This window comes from Onychostruthus taczanowskii, unplaced genomic scaffold (genome assembly GCF_017590055.1).
Source record: "Onychostruthus taczanowskii isolate IOZ18803 unplaced genomic scaffold, ASM1759005v1 scaffold3, whole genome shotgun sequence".
In the NCBI taxonomy this organism is placed as follows: Eukaryota; Metazoa; Chordata; class Aves; order Passeriformes; family Passeridae; genus Onychostruthus; species Onychostruthus taczanowskii.
Genome location: NW_024500349.1, coordinates 3,345,705 through 3,362,231, shown reverse-complemented (window position 1 = coordinate 3,362,231; position 16,527 = coordinate 3,345,705). Strand labels below are relative to the sequence as shown.

The 16,527-nt window shown below is 45.9% G+C and overlaps 1 protein-coding gene across 1 annotated transcript; it reads left to right on the top strand.

Moving 5' to 3' along the window:
- Positions 1-937: 937 nt before the first annotated feature.
- Positions 938-4,724, top strand: FZD1 (frizzled class receptor 1). The gene has a single exon (XM_041408794.1). It carries the CDS (start codon positions 1,160-1,162, stop codon positions 2,915-2,917), a length of 1,758 nt encoding a protein of 585 aa, XP_041264728.1. The 5' UTR covers positions 938-1,159; the 3' UTR covers positions 2,918-4,724.
- Positions 4,725-16,527: the final 11,803 nt, after the last annotated feature.

Genomic DNA, 16,527 nt, shown 5'->3' with positions numbered 1-16,527 from the left:
GCAAAAATGGCCACTGCTGGCGGTCACTGTATAGCAAGAATTTTCCAAAAAACCTGACAGGAGGTATTGCAAGTCACACAGCATTCGACTTGAGTCACACTGGAATAGTTGCCCACTACGCAGAGGGAGGAAGGGAAATGGGAAAGCCCTATTGGGATTATCTTCCTGTGTCGGGTTGCTGCTGTGGACACGCTGGGAGGAAGGCGCAGATAACACACTGGAATAGCTCGGTAGCGAGTTACTTAGATTCTCTGAGGAGAGGCGAGTTTTAGCCACTCCAATTTCACCGTGTGTGCGATGTGCGACATCGCGGTCTGTGCCGTCACGTAGCTGCGGCTCCTGCCCGCACCTCAAGTGACCGCAGTGTGTCTCCCACCTTTCTACCTGCAGAGATACCCCCACTGCGCACTGCTCCCCGCAGCAGTCCCGGCAGTGCCGCGGACCCCTCCTCCAATGCTGCCCTTTGCTATGTGCCAAACATCGATTCCCAGCCCGGGATTAGCCCGGCCGCTTGCACGGCGGGAGACACCGAGGGTGGCGGGCTCCGGCCCAGTCCGGGTGCGCTGTTCAACAGCTTCAACAATCGTCATCACGGGGGAATCCAAAAACAGCCCCGGGACAGCCGGGGTCGGCGCGCCGCCGACCGACACGGCACAGCCCCGTCCCCCCGATCACCCCCCCGCCGCGGGGCCCCTTCCCCAACGCCGCCCCCGCCGCCTTTGTGCGCGGCGCGGGGCAGCCCCGCGCCCGCCTGCGCCCGCCCCCGGGTGAGGCGTTGGGAGACGGTCCCTTACGCAGGAAAGTTCGGCGTCGGTTTCAAGGCTCCTCCCTCCGGTGAAGCAGACTGCGGGGCGCCTGGAAACCGGTCGGAGGGAGCGCGGCGCGGCGAGGCGAGGGGCGCGGGCTCGAGGGGCCGGCACAAATGGTCAGGCGGCGGCGGCGGAGGCGGCGGCGGCGGCGGTAGTCGGAGGCGCGGAGGACGCTGCCGCCGGTGCGGGCAGAGCTGCGCGCTGCGCTCCGCGGCCGCGTGAGTGGCGGCCGGGGCTGCCCCGTCCTTGCCCGCCGCTCCCTTCATGAGTCGCAAGTTCGGGTCGGGAGGAGCAGCGGCGGCGGCGGCGGGGCGGCGGGAGCCCGGCAGGGCAGGCGGCACCGACTGAGCATGGCCGAGCGGCGCGGGCCGGCGGTGAGCGGCGGCGGGGAAGTTGGCAGCGGCCGGTGCCCGCGGCTGCCGCTGCTGCTGGTGCTGCTGTGGGCGGCGGCGCTCCCGGCCGGGGGGCAGCTGCCGGCGTCGCAGTACAACGGCGAGCGGGGCATCTCCATCCCTGACCACGGCTACTGCCAGCCCATCTCCATCCCTCTCTGCACTGACATCGCCTACAACCAGACCATCATGCCCAACCTGCTGGGTCACACCAACCAGGAGGACGCGGGGCTGGAGGTGCACCAGTTCTACCCGCTGGTGAAGGTGCAGTGCTCGCTGGAGCTGAAGTTCTTCCTGTGCTCCATGTACGCGCCGGTGTGCACCGTGCTGGAGCAGGCCCTGCCGCCCTGCCGCTCCCTCTGCGAGCGGGCCCGCCAGGGCTGCGAGGCCCTCATGAACAAGTTCGGCTTCCAGTGGCCCGATACGCTGCGCTGCGAAAAGTTCCCGGTGCACGGGGCTGGCGAGCTGTGCGTGGGGCAGAACGCCTCCGAGCGCGGCACCCCCACGCCCGCGCTGCGCCCCGAGAGCTGGACCAGCAACCCGCACCGCGGGGGCGCCGGCGGCGGCCCCGGGGGCCCGGGGCCCGGCGAGCCCCGCGGGCGCTTCACCTGCCCGCGGGCGCTGAAGGTGCCCTCCTACCTGAACTACCGCTTCCTGGGAGAGAAGGACTGCGGGGCGCCCTGCGAGCCCGGCCGCCTCTACGGGCTCATGTACTTCGGGCCCGAGGAGCTGCGCTTCTCCCGCACCTGGATCGGCATCTGGTCCGTGCTCTGCTGTGCCTCTACCCTCTTCACCGTCCTCACCTACTTGGTGGACATGAAGCGATTCAGCTACCCCGAGCGGCCCATCATCTTCCTGTCGGGCTGCTACACGGCGGTGGCCGTGGCCTACATCGCCGGCTTCCTCCTGGAGGAGAGGGTGGTCTGCAACGAGCGCTTTGCCGAGGACGGTTCCCGCACCGTGGCGCAGGGCACGAAGCGGGAGGGCTGCACCATCCTCTTCATGATGCTCTACTTCTTTGGCATGGCCAGCTCCATATGGTGGGTCATCCTCTCCCTTACCTGGTTCCTTGCTGCTGGCATGAAGTGGGGCCATGAGGCCATTGAGGCCAACTCCCAGTACTTTCATCTGGCCGCCTGGGCCGTGCCGGCCATCAAGACCATCACCATCCTTGCCCTGGGACAAGTGGATGGCGACGTCCTCAGCGGCGTCTGCTTTGTGGGCATCAACAACGTGGATGCCCTGAGGGGCTTTGTGCTGGCCCCCTTGTTCGTCTACCTGTTCATCGGCACCTCTTTCCTGCTGGCTGGCTTTGTGTCCCTCTTCAGGATCCGGACCATCATGAAGCATGACGGCACCAAGACAGAAAAGCTGGAGAAGCTCATGGTTAGGATAGGTATCTTCAGCGTCCTCTACACAGTGCCGGCCACCATCGTCATTGCCTGCTATTTTTACGAGCAAGCTTTTAGGGAACAGTGGGAGAGGAGCTGGGTCACGCAGAGCTGTAAGAGTTATGCCATTCCCTGCCCCAACAACCACAGCGGCCACCACCCGCCCATGAGCCCCGACTTCACTGTCTTCATGATCAAGTATCTCATGACCTTAATCGTGGGCATCACCTCGGGCTTCTGGATCTGGTCTGGGAAAACCCTGAACTCCTGGAGGAAGTTTTACACCAGGCTCACCAACAGCAAGCAGGGCGAGACCACAGTCTGAGACCTCTGCTTGCCAGGCTAGGGAGATGCGGGCAGGCGGAGGACTGGGGCTCTGCCTCGGGAAGCAGCTCCTTATGCAGGCCTGGGCAAACTTTTGGGACTGCGAGTGGCTTCCGCAGGCGGCGGGGAGTGGAGGACGAGCTAGGGGGACCCCAGTGCTCTGCCCTCCCTGTCCTGCTCGGGCTGTCTGCTGTAGGAGCTGAACGCACTGTCAGGTTGGGGGAGAGGGATGTAAATAACCTCTGTAAGATTTTGTAAGTATATTTGTATTTAAATTACAAAAAAAACTCACTTTTTTTTTTAATTATTTAGGACACTTCTAACCCGTTTGCGGATTTTACTTCCTCGCTTATCTCCCCCTCCCCCCCCCCCTTTTTTTTTTTTTTTTTTAATTTAAAGGAAAAAAAGGCTTTGGATTTTTATTCGTAGGGCAGGATGCGAAAAGCTGCCGGTAAGGGAATCGAAAACAAACCCCCTTCCCCCCCGCCTCCCAGGCTTTGTAATGGCTTTGCTTGGAATTTCAGCTGCATGAGCAGGAGGGCCCGGAGCGGGGCTGCGGCCGGGGCGCCTCCTGACCCGGGCTGGGTCCCGGTCCCGGTAGCGTGGAGGTGGGGATGGGGAGGAACGCCGCTTCCCGCCCCGGTCCCGGTCCCGTCTGGGGAGCTCCGACCCCGCCCGGTCCCGTACGGGAAGGACGGAGAAGTGCCCGAGCATGGCGCTGCGCCGAGCCCCGGCCCCGCTGGCCCCCGCCGGGCCTTTCTGGGGTACAGCCAGCAGCGGAGTTCGGGGCGGGCCGCTGGGAGCGGGGAGAGCCCCTCGCGGTGCCCGCGGCCGGGGTTCCGGGGCTGGCCGTGCCGCGCTGGCCCGGGAGCGGCTGGCCCGGTTCGGTGTACGAGTTGGGGTTCGCACCGCCTGCACCTGTAGCACCTCCGATGGCTCAGGAGGTGAGCGGCGGCAGAGATACACCGAAATTCCCTCCTGCTGGGGTTTTTTTCTAAGCCCACTTTCCAGTCCGGGGGCGCCCCGCGGGTGCTCCTACCGCCGCCTGCCCCGGTCCCTCCCCGCCGGGCTGCTGCCGGCTGGGGTCAGCAGGATCAGGAAATACGGGCTCAGTGAAAAGAGCTTCTTCGGAATAAAACGCCGCATTCAGTTTGGGGCTTTTGTTTGTTTCCTCCCTGCCCCCTAGTTATATTCATACACCGGCCCTTCATATGGGAAACATTGGAGCCATTGCCATTCCTCTGAATTTTAATTCATTGAGATTTAAATCATTGCACATTATGAGGGTGTGATGATTTTTGCCAGTAGTAAAAACAATGGAAAGGAAAACAGTAAAGCAGAATGCTTAACCACCCTGGTGAGATGTGAGACCTGAAAGAGCCTCTGCTGTCTTTTTTCACCTCTTTTTTCGGTACAGAAATAACCGTAATAATCCTCAGGATAAGATACATGTGTGCAGTATATCAGCTACCTTGTATGCTCCTGGGTGTGTGGGATTGTGCTTCTAATACGTTTAAAAAGTTAAAGACGAAATTGTAACTTTCAACAGATGCATTTGAATATGTAGACCTCTGTATGAAAAACAGCAGAATGCTTCTCTCCTGATTGTATTGTTTTAAACTTTTTTTTATATTACAAATGCCTGTATTTAGGTTCATAAACATTATCTATGGCTACCATACCCTGAAATGCAAAATTATTTTAATTTGGTATGCATTTATTTCTGTTCATTATCACAAGATCATCTATATTTATAGAGGAATAGAAATTTATATATATTAAATACCATATTTTTAATTTCTCTGAAATAAATTGAGGTTTTGTACAAAAGTAGTTTGTCCCTTTACGTATTCCTCTAACTCATTCTGTGTGAAAGCAGGGTATATACTGCAAGATGTGTGGGATTCCTTTTTTCTTGTGTTGAGTTCACAGTAACAAGCTGGAATTCAGTGTAGGAATTCATTGTGCATTTTGGTTTTTATCTCTGGGCCAGTCTAGATTAATCCTTCAAAAGAAGTAATGTAAACTGTTCAAGATCTCTGACAGGGTATGGTCAGTGGTGTGAAATCCAAGAAGAGATCTGCTATATGGCAGGAGATGAAAGAAGCTCACCAATTCTTTTTTGGTGGGTTTGGTGGGGATTTGTGGGGGTTTTGTGGGTTTTTTTTGGGGTTTTTTTGGGTTTTTTTGGGGTTTTTTTTTGGTTGGTTTTTTTTTTTTTTGGTTGCAAAAAAGGGTTTTCACAACTTAGCATTTCTTCTCCTTCTCTTTTTTATTAAAATTAAAAAAAAAACCTCAGTGCTTAAAATGACACTCAAATTATGTTGCAATATTGTCAGAATATTTTAGTGAGTAAAATAGTTTTGTTTCCTGAATTTTGATTGTTTGGTTAATCCAGAGTTAAATGTTTATGGAAGCATTTCAGCTTTATGGAAAGTACACACATTGTTTAACCTTTCAACACAATACATTTTCTTTTCTTTTTTTTTTTTTTTTTCTGTAATTCATTGTTTGAAGTGCCATTCGGTAAGTGTGGGTTTATTAGGAAAGGCTGGTTAATTATCAAACTTGATTTTTGATTTTTAGTGTTATAAGCTAGTAAAGCATTTCTTTCTGTAGATCTGGAGGCAGATACAAATGATTTTTGCCTTGTTTACTTTATTTAAATCGTGATGCATAAACAGCCATAGAGAAGTAAGGGAAGCTTAACAGAATTTCTCTAAGGTGAAACAAGGGGGCAGGGTTTTCTCATTATTTTAAAATTTGTTCTACACAAATGTGGTTCCTACTTTCTCAGATATTTGGGCATTTTTCTCAACTTTTTTTCTTTCTCAAGTTGACGGTTTTTTGTTTTGGTTTTTTTTTCTTTTTTCCCCTCCTTTTTGGTGGGTATTTTAACATTTATAATTGTGCTGGTCAACACTCTGCTAATGACCTGAAGTACAAGGCACTCACTTTCGATGCAATGGAATTCTTTTTAGTGAGTGTATAATTACATTTCAGCCCTTTTGGCTAATCTGTTTTCTTGCAACAATGTATGTGATCTATTTGTGGGTGGGAGAACACAATTTATTACATTTATTTGTAACAGAGATGTTGAATTTATGGTGACAATGGGAAGACCAATTTTTAAAAATACTCAGAAATGAATAATGGATTTTTTTCTACAAGAAGCAAAATGTCAGTATTTACAGATCATTATTTGCAGCAGATAGGGATCCCCTTCATTTCTCTGGATTCTTTTTTTTTTTTTTTTTCCAGAACTAAAGCTCCATTTTCAATCTTGGTTATTTTAATAAATATACTAGAGAGTGCAATATGTCCAAAAATCTGTTGAAAGAGCACCCCCTGCTTTTTTCTTTGCTATGTGGTTTGCTATAAAAATTTTGTTGCAATTTCTGTTACCCTTCACAGGGCAGTAATTTGCAAAGGTCACAGTCATCACTGAATGCTGTGGTGCTGTCTGTGTGGCTCATCCCCCTTTTTGTATTTGATTTCTCAACACATTATGGTATTTCAGATGCTTCATTAATAAGATACAAAGATGTCTTTTGCATGGGGCATCAGTAATGGCTTACTGTTAAAAGGAAATTTGTCCATTGCTCCAGGGGGTTTAGATGGGGGTTTTTACAACATAGTCTGGGTGATTGATGAGCCATGGTTACCAGAGAAAGTATCGATATACAGTAAGCAGAAATTATCAGTATACAAAGAAGCAGTTTTTCCCTGCATCTCTTGTCCCTGACAAGGTTAATATAAAAACAAATCTGATATAACAAAGTTTTTTGGACTGAAGTTCTTGTTTAGGTATTCCATACTCAGCATCTTTGCTTTCTCTCATGGGATATATTTATACCCTGAAATGAAGGGACACCCAAAATCACCATTCCCCTGAAGAGGGCTGTAGCCTGAAAAGCAGGGGATGTTGATTTACTGTTCATCCTTCCATAACAGTAATGCTCTTTAATGTAGTGGCAAATTTATGGTATTGGAATTAAATTATATCCTGTTTCCATAACAAATCCTATTGGGAAGGAGAAGGATTTCAGGTTTGCTCATATAGTAATGCCCAAAACCTCTGGTATGTGCACATATTTGTGTGTGTTTGGTTTTGTTTTTTTCTTCAGTAGAGGGGCAAGGCAAGAAAAAGCTGGTGGGGCTCAAATCTGCCCTCTGGATGATGCCCACCCTTCTGTAGCCATCCCTTTGCACTTTAAATAAAATTGTTAGTTAAAGGGATGATAACTAGGTATGAGAAGAGAGTGCTGTTTATTTACATGATGAGTATTTTTCAAAATAGGCTATGGGCTAGTATCTCATCAGTCTTTTGCCAATCCCAGTCGTGAGAGACAACTTCCAGACTGACACTGTAGTTCTTTTTAAAAGGTGTGCACCCTGAAGCTGACCAGAGAAAGTAATCCTGAGTTTGGGATGACACACTTTGAAATTATTGAGAGTATTCTTGCGCAAAGTTTGCATTTGTGTGACATAATCTTCCACTCCAGTGCTGCATGGCCTCAGAAGGAGCTTCAGCTAGCAAAACTCAAGGCAGATGAAGAGATGCTTAGTCAAGCACCTCAAGTTTAAATGCTTACCTATAACAATAAGGAAACTGAGGCACAGCTCTGTTTTTGTCATGAATTTACCCTCTAGTACTCAGGCACTGGAATTGCATTTTATTTGGTAGATGTTTCCAATGACAGCACTACATAACTGGCAATACTGTGCAAATTCTGAATATGAGTCTCACCTTCCCCTTCAATGCTCCTAGATTTTATCGATTGCTGTTTGCATTGCTGGACCCAGAGCATCATTGCTCTGCATGTTGTGCAAACTCGGGGTCAATTGATCATATGGATTCTGATTTCAAGTGTTGATTCAAAAATGCAAGTCAGTAATGTGCTTAGACCCATTAGAAGAGAGGGTCATTCTTGTGTCCATAGCTGTGAGAGCTTTTCATATTTGTAAATCTCTTGCCTCTATTGTTCAGTTGAGGTGTAAGGCTTAGGCAATGATTCACACTCATTTGGAGAAAGAGAACTTAGTTTTTCTTGCTTTGGACTGACCCCTTTCCTGTTTCCGTGTTTACAGCACAAAAGAGAAATGCTTTGTTCTGAAGCTCCTGATCATTTTTGAAATAGTAGTACTTTAATAATAGTAGTTATTTAAAAATGGGTTAGCAGGTTTAGGAAGCAAGACTTGTCTTACAGCTGAGGCCTTGGTTTCCACAGTTTCATTTTTAGAAGTCTACAAGCATTTTAAGATGTGAAATAGCTTCTTAAGGACAAACTAAGCATGCCAGGATTAGGTCCTGGACACATTGTAAGTATTATGAGCCCCATATTCATTTGTGAATAGTGTTAAACAGCATCACCACCCAGTGATGGTGTTAAAGCAGACTAGATAAGCCCTGTAAGAAAAAAGGAAAGGCAAAATTGCCTTTACATGCCAACTTCAATTAATTCTGCACCTTTTGTCATTTGAGGTCACTAAATGGAGAAGCAAATGTAATTTCTGTCATATGGGAGAGATTTCAGTGAATTAGCAAAATAGGCCTTAGTAAACAATATATAATTGCAAGTATAACATCCTCCAGATAAAAGTAATACCACTTTGATAGTTCAGTTGTAGAAAATGCTTAAAAAAATTAAATACTTTAAAACATGTTGAATTTGTAGGCCATGACAACTGTGTCTCAGATCCCAACTTGTGTTTATTCTAAGCTGCCAGGGTAACCACATCAGAGAGTCTTCCAGGCATGAGGTCTTGCCCTTGTTTGCATTCAAATCAGCAGCATTAAGTTGCTTATCTTGAGGCTGAGTAAATAAACTGTTTTCCACTCAGACAACACTTAATGAAGACCCAGACCCACATTCAGTTACCGACCTCTCCTGAATGAAGTCCTCACAAGCCTTGCCTTCTCCCTGTATCCTAAGGCTTTGTTGCAGTGTGAAAAGTATTGGGCATGACTGAGCTTCACCAAGGTGAAAACTTCACAATAACTGATATAAACATGCTGCATTTGGAGGCTTCTGTCAGCCACCATGTAAAGCATTTTTGATGGGTTTTCTTAGAAATAACTTCTTTAGAAGTGCTGAAGTAATAGACTTTTTTTTGCAATTAGCTGTCATTTGGGTGGTTGCATTATTAGTGGTCTGCGGCATTTAATAAGGTGTTATTCTAGGCTAACATAGAATGCTACCTTATGTCAGAAGTTCAGCATGTTTGGTGGAATTTGTCCTTCTTATGGTATCACCAGCATCCTTTTGGATGAAAAAGAAGGGGTTTTTTGGTTGAGTTCTAGTATATCTTAGCTAATATTAACTACTTTCTGCAACACAAATTTAGAAATATTTATGGGGTAGATTAATGACAAAGGCCACAAGAAAAATGAAAATGTCCTGTATCCCTCAGGAGGATCATGGTGCTGTTTTGTTGCGTACTTGTTTGTATAACTGTTTTACATCCTGTGACTCAGTGCTAGTCTCACTGGCTGTATTTACCTGTGAGACTGAAAGTATGGTTCAGCGATGCTCTATGGCTACTCATGTTGTCTTGTTCAGGTTAAGTACTATTGCTTTGTTACTGGTGATTTTGTTTGAGCTCCAGTACCACTACAGAACACTACAGAAGGGCAGGACTGCCAGCCACAGGACTGTGCAGTCTCTTTGAGCAACACGAGAACATGCCCTCACCTGGCACCTTGCCCACCTCTGGTTCCGTGGCTGTAGCTCCACTGGGCACTGATCTGTCACTCTCACTCAGAGGTAGTGTTGGCCTTTTCCTGCAAACTCCACGGATATCCTCCTGGCAGCAGCACTGCTGAGGCTGTGCTGAATTGGCTCATTTTCCTGGCTGCCCAAGCCATGTGCTGGCATCATTTGTTTTTCCCCCCACCTACCTAGGGTGGAGACTACCCTGCTCTTAATCCCTGCACTTGATGGAGGAAGTTATGGGAAGTATGTGCTATTACTGCATCCCCATCCTGCTGTTGTACTGCTCTCTTGCCTGTAACTCTCGGGTAACTCCTCTGGAAGTTTCCTTGCTCCAACCATTGTCAGAATATAATTTGGTCAGGTCCCCATTTATTGTTGAGAACTGACTGTGCAGTGTGCATCATGTTCATCATGAAATCATTGCTGTTCAGAGAAGTTACTTACTCTCAAGGTGTTTGACAGTTTATTCATGACATTTCACTTTTAAATACAAGCACAAATACTATCCCAAAGGAGCTGATCTTGAGTTAATACTGAGAGTACAGAGTGGGCAGGTAAGAATTTTCCAGTTGTTCAAATTAAAATATTACTGCCCATTGTGGTAAATTCACTCCATTTGAAATTGAGAAGGAAAGGCTGCAACACACCTTTATGATTGCCTTCAGGAAAATGAGTGTTTCATTTATAGCCTACTCATCTACAAATGCATCTAAAGAGGAAATAATATTAAAAAAGCCGACACACCTCAAGGTGGGTTTCTCAGAATATTTCTATGAATTAAAAAATTGCAGGAAAACCAGCTCATCACAAAGTCAGATTTTGCAATGAGTCTTGTTAACTTCTCAGTACTTATTTTTTCTGTAATGGTGAAAGCTTTACTTTTATTTTCTGTGAATGGGGAGGGTAATTAGTCTCCTCTTAGCATGAAGCTGTCTCTTAAAAGACTGTAAGTATTTTATTTATTTACTTCTTAATTAAGAAAATAGCTATTCTAATTCTGAGAGAAGTAAAAGAAAATTTTGCAACCTGCTTAAACATTTTGTAGGATTGGGCACTTCACTGTTAACAAAATTAATAGAAGCAAGTGGTGCTCAGTTATTAGAAAATGGATTCTAACCAATTTCAGTAAAGAGTTGCAACTGGGATGACTTAACTTGGTGTCTGAGCACCACCTCCACATCCTGACACAAAGATTTGCAGTTCTGGAGTGGTGAAGCATACGAGCTCTCAGCCCACGTGTGACAGCAAATGAGGAGAGCTGTGCTGAGCACTGCTAAGCCTGGAGTCCTCGGTGCTTTGTTGGGGCTGCTCTCCCCAGGTGTGAGGACATGGAGGAGAGAGATGGAAATCAGGGCCTGGGTAGGCAGCTGGCTGTGGTGTGCAGCAAGGAAAGGTCAAGAGAGGCAGGAGGAGGAGGAGGGACTACAAAAGGGGAAGGCACTAGGGGATGGTTGTCTGCACAGGCCAGGTTTGAGATGTGGAACCGGGAGCTTTTGGCAGTGCAGGATTTGTGCCTCTCTTGCCAATGGTAGCTGAAGAGCACCATAACTCAGATGTGGGAAGGGAATGGCTTTCCAGAGCATGCAGAAACCATGGGCAGGTCCTCCAGCACATGTCCCAGAGTCATGGAAGGTGGAGGCAGGGAAACAGCTTGTCTGGGTGTTTCAGAATCCCAACAAGACAAACCCCTTTTGTTGCATGATGGAAGAGGGACAAGCAGAGTGGGCTGCAAACGTGGGGCTGAGGCGATGCTGGGATGGGGAGCTGGGCCAGGCAAGGAGCCCAGCCAGAGCCAGCTTTCCCTAGATGGCAACCACAAGGCTTCCACAGGTTTCCCTGGATCCTGTTTTCCACTCCAAGATTAAAAATCTCCCTGCAGGGCAAAATGGAAAGGAAATTGTGTGGTAGACTGCTATGTTTTCAGCTGACTATTTCCATAGAAGTGGGAATTTGGGCCCAGTGTTTTTTAGGATGTCTTTACAGTAAGAGTAAAATCCCGGCTCCGCTGAAGGCAACGGGCAATTGAGAGCCTCTTGTTGGCCTCCTGAGGGCTGTAATTTCATCTTGGCTTCAAGATGCGTTAGGAAGTGCATGGAGATCCTGGGAACAGAAAAGGAGAAAGTCAAAAATAAAGATTTTTCATCCAGAAGTTGTTTACAGTTAGTTAGTTTCATCAGAATTCAAAATGTTTTCAGTATTTTTCTGACCCTATTTACTAAGGTTATGTAGGTACTATCCAGGGGCAGACATTATCTAAGCATCTGAGTACTTCAGTACCTCAGTCGTCTGTTTTGTAAAAAAAAGAGATTACATTTTCAAAAATGATCAGTTACTAAGTACTTGTTTTGATTTTAGGGTCCTTAAAAAAAAAAGGTAATAATCTCTGTTTGAAATTGGGTTACTTTTACTTGTGTGTGCTGACAATCTGAATGTCTAGCAGGTTTTTCTACTATCATTTGGTTTTACAATTCTTCGTAAAAGTCCCATATTATATTTTCTCGGAAGTGTTGTTTTCTTGCAGCAGTTCTGGAAATAGCTTTTCCGTCACAGCCAGTAAGTGGATGTGTACCATTTGTGAAGGCAGCCTGGAGAGCAGGCACAGGCAAACTGCAAAACAACTTAACTTGCGGAATTAACACTTCACGTTGACACCCATTAAAAATATTCAGAGATTGACTCAGCCTGCCCATGTTGCACAAATAACATGCTTGGCTCTGAATGATTCAAGATCTTATCTGCTCTCAACACAAGTTCACTGCGGAGGGCCTGATCCTGTTCTCATTAACCTCCAAAGGAGTTTTGCTACACACTTCAAAGATAATTACATGAGCAGTATTTGCAATGAAGCACACATGGTTCCTGTATCTTTTCCCTTTTTCTCTTTTAAAAAAATTATTTTCCAAACTACAACAAAACAAAACAAAACAAAACAAAAAACAAAAAAGTAGGCTAGGAAGCAGTCAAAATAAAGCTGCTATCTGTTGAGCTGTATTGTTTCTTGAGAGCTCTGCTTGTTTGGAGTTCTTAAGTGCAAATTTAGAGTAGAAACCAGAAATAATTGAGAAGCGTTTGGTTATATTTGTAGCTGAGTACCCTCCATTCCCATCATCTCTGTAATGGGAGCCTCGCATGGCCCATGGTATTTCTTTGCACCTTGCACAAGTTTTTGCAAAGATGTGGAGCAGAGCTGGTGTGTGCAGCCACTGATAATGTATCCATGTAAACAGCAGTGCCTGGGGGGCACTGCACACAGCTCCTCTGAGCCCTGGGAAGGGAACCACACTCCACTGTTTTCCTTCTGCACAGCTTTTGAAAAGGAGGAGACATATGAAAGAGGGATGGGATAGAGCAACCATTGGGGAGTTTGCTTGGTTTTCCATTTCTTCCATGCTGTCATATTAAATAAGAGGATGAGTTTACCCATGTTTTGCCCTTATGGTTTTATTGCTTTGTAGAAGAAAAGCCTTGTGACTCTACAAAGATGATGTGGAAGGAGCAGCAAGCATGTTGCTCAGCCATTCAACATACTTCAGGTGTTCTAAAAACCCTCTTTGTGGTAGAAGGACATGGTACTCCAAAGGCCTCACCTACAGTGGTGTACAGCAGTGGTGCAGAAGAACCATCCCTCCTGTGGAGGCCCAGACAGACTCTTTGTCTTTACTGTCCCCTTTCCTCCATCTCCAGGCCACAACCACAGCATCTACCTCAGTTCAGATGCTGATCTCTGCTGCCCATGTTTGCCCATGAAAAAGCCAAACAAGACCATCTGCTGCTGCTACCTGAAACCCAATGGTAATGAGATGGTGACAAACTCAGGTAGTTGCTCCCATTGTTTCCCAAATTCAAGCCTTTAGACTTCACTTTTGTAAAAAAAAAGAGATTGGTTTCTCAAAAATGATGCATTCCCGCTTCTTATTCTCTGAAGCTTGCTTACCTAGTTTCAAAGCTATGAAGTCATGCTCTGTGGGGGTTGCTCCATGCTGTCCTCAGGGAGCAAACATGAATGAGCTTGCTTCTAGTCTTTGAGGGATTTTTCCCCCCTGCCCTACTGTTGCCCTGTTTGATTCTCAGTCAGCCTTGCCAACTCCTCCCCATGCCAGATGATGGTTTCCTTACCCCCATGCTGCAAACACCTTCTTCCCTCCTGGCTGTGGGCAGGCATCTCTCCAAGCTGTTTCCTTCTCACTTTGGAAAGTCTTTCAACAGAAGAATTGAGGCAAATGACATGTGGGGACAGGAACCTCTGTTCTTTTCTCTACCACAGCTGCCTCAGTTACTGGAAACTTTGCTGTTCTCCAGTGGGTCCTGATGAGTGTCAGCATCTCAGCCTGTATTGCTCTCCACAATTATTTATTGAAATGCAGTGGGAATCTGTCTGCAGTTCAGACCTAGCATGCCAAGCAGACTGAAGTTTTGGGTCCACGTCTGCTCTAAGGCAAACAGAGTAGGAATAGGACTCAAATTTTCTGCATTTCCCTTGTATATCCTGATAAATAAGTTATTCTGAGGATGTGTCCACCCTTTTTTCACAAAGAAACTGCTAAGCATCTGAGGTTTCTCACAAGGTAAGATGGGAAGAAATCTGGAATTGTAAAGTTTTTGAGGACAGGTAGGTGACCTGTTTTCCAAGCCTTACTAGGTGACCTCTCTAAGGTTCTTGCATTCTGTGACGTCTTCTTTCTGGTGTCAAGAGAGCCCAAAAACCTTTCTGAAAGATTGCTTGAATGGTTCTGCTCTGAGTTCCTCTGGTGGGTGTTATCAGGGATGTTCATGGGGAGGCCCAGAGAGCCCCCTAAGTACTGGTGTGGAGGCTGGGGGCAGCAGCCTGGCTGTCAGACACCACAGTGTGCAGTAGTTAGTTGGGACTGCTGCAGGGGTGAGCAGAAATGAGCCCTGCCCTGCTGCCTCTCTGCCCCTCCAGATTGAAAAGGATGTAAAGACAGCACACAAACGTGACAATAGCTAGTTTAAAAAGCCTTGATGTTCTTCTGTGGTGTTCCTAATGGAAAAAAATGATTTTAGATAATCACAAAAACATGTCCTGTGGCAAAAAGCAATCCCTACTACCTCTGAGTCTGTTTAGAAGATGACATGACCTTGGAAAATGCTTCAACAGCCACTGAAATGTCCAGTGCATGTTAACAATCTAACCAATAAGTTATAGGTTCCTTTTTTTTTTTTTTTATTCATTGAAGAACATTGACAAAACTGCAAACATATGTTTCTGCTGCTAAAGCTTAGTCTTATCACAGTTTGAAAATGTGGAAAATCAATTACATGCTTTGAATTGCTCCCTTTATTCTATAAAAGAATTTCTTCATTCTTTCAGGATAGTGTACACTTGGTAACATCTACTGCTAACAGGCTGTTAGGACTTTCTGCTAAATTAATACACTACAAGTAAACTAAACAGAAGGCCAGTGGAATGCTAAACATCCACTTTCTCCTCTGTTGTGGCTGTGCTGCAGCTTGGGAACCCTCAGCCTTGTTGCTACAACATCTGGACAACATTTGGGGCTGTCTCTCAAGTGCACGGGTGTGCACCTCCGGTGAATTTTAACTTTCAACATCTCTCTGCCTCTAATCTATATTTAATGTTTCATGACTAGTAGTCAAAGAAACTTCAGCTAAATATCAGGTTGGAATGAAAATGATCCTTGGGAAAACACTAATTTTCAGCAGTCGCCAGCAAAGTATCTGTGACAGAGACATTCCCTGGAGATTTGTAGCCCATTCTCTCATAGTAATAATAATTAAGACTCGTGATTACTGTGCCCACATAATCAAAGATCGCTCCATAAAATGTACTCCCTAAAGGGACGAATTCCCTGCTCCTAACTGGATGTCAGTCAGAAGGATCAGCACCCCCAGGGATCTGGAGTCTTTGCTTGCCCTTTTCATTACCGTGTTGTTAGCATTGTGTTACTTCATATTCTTCTCAATGCAAATGAGTAGGTAATCATGTGTAAATCGTGCCCTCCAGAAGGCACATGTAGTGAGGTTTTTTCCCCCAAATCTACCACAGGGATTTCTCACATGGAACATAATTATATCTCTGCCATATGGGCTCATTTATATTCTATTACAGGTTAAGCTAATACGACTCAGAAATATGCTAAAAATACCTCAAAGTATTTTGAGCACTGTCAAAACACTTGTCATTTCTTTCTTGCCTGTTTGATTGAGAATGACTTTATATTTATCTAGAGATCCACCATGCCAAGTACCTTCAGAAAAACAATATCAGACCAGCCTGTGTTGCCCAGTGTCCAAAAAATAATTTAAATTCTCTCTCATTAAATCCTTCTTCAGTAAGGACAAATAGGTGGGTGAATAATGAGACAGAAGAGCCTCTAAGACATATTTACCTGCAGCAACACCTCAGTGGGTTTTCAGTTTCCCAGGAGGAAAGAAACATCCATTGCAATCATGTAGTTTTATCATCATTTGGCTGGATCAGGCGTTTGATGTAATTACACTGTCCCAACAAAGCTATATGTGCACTTTAGCCATTATAAAACTGCAAACCTCTCTGCCCACAGAGGCAGGGCTACTGTGGAAATAACTGTTGCCTAAAAAATTTTGGTAAAGTAAGAATTGATCACCTTTAAAACTGGAGCCATTTAAGGTTATATGATATTTTTTTCAGAAATGAGGTACTAGATATGAAGAAGTTATTTTCCAATTTCAGTGGAAATGTTTCATTTCGCTATTTGATTTTATGTGACAAGATTTTTAATCATTATTACTTGACTGATTTTTAAAACTTACACCACTAACATCTCTGGATAAAGTCTGAGTCTACTGCAATGAATCTTAATTTTATTATTTTGATTCATACATTCAGTATTTTGCCCTTTGAAATTTGATCAGGTTTCCTTTATTCCACAAGCTA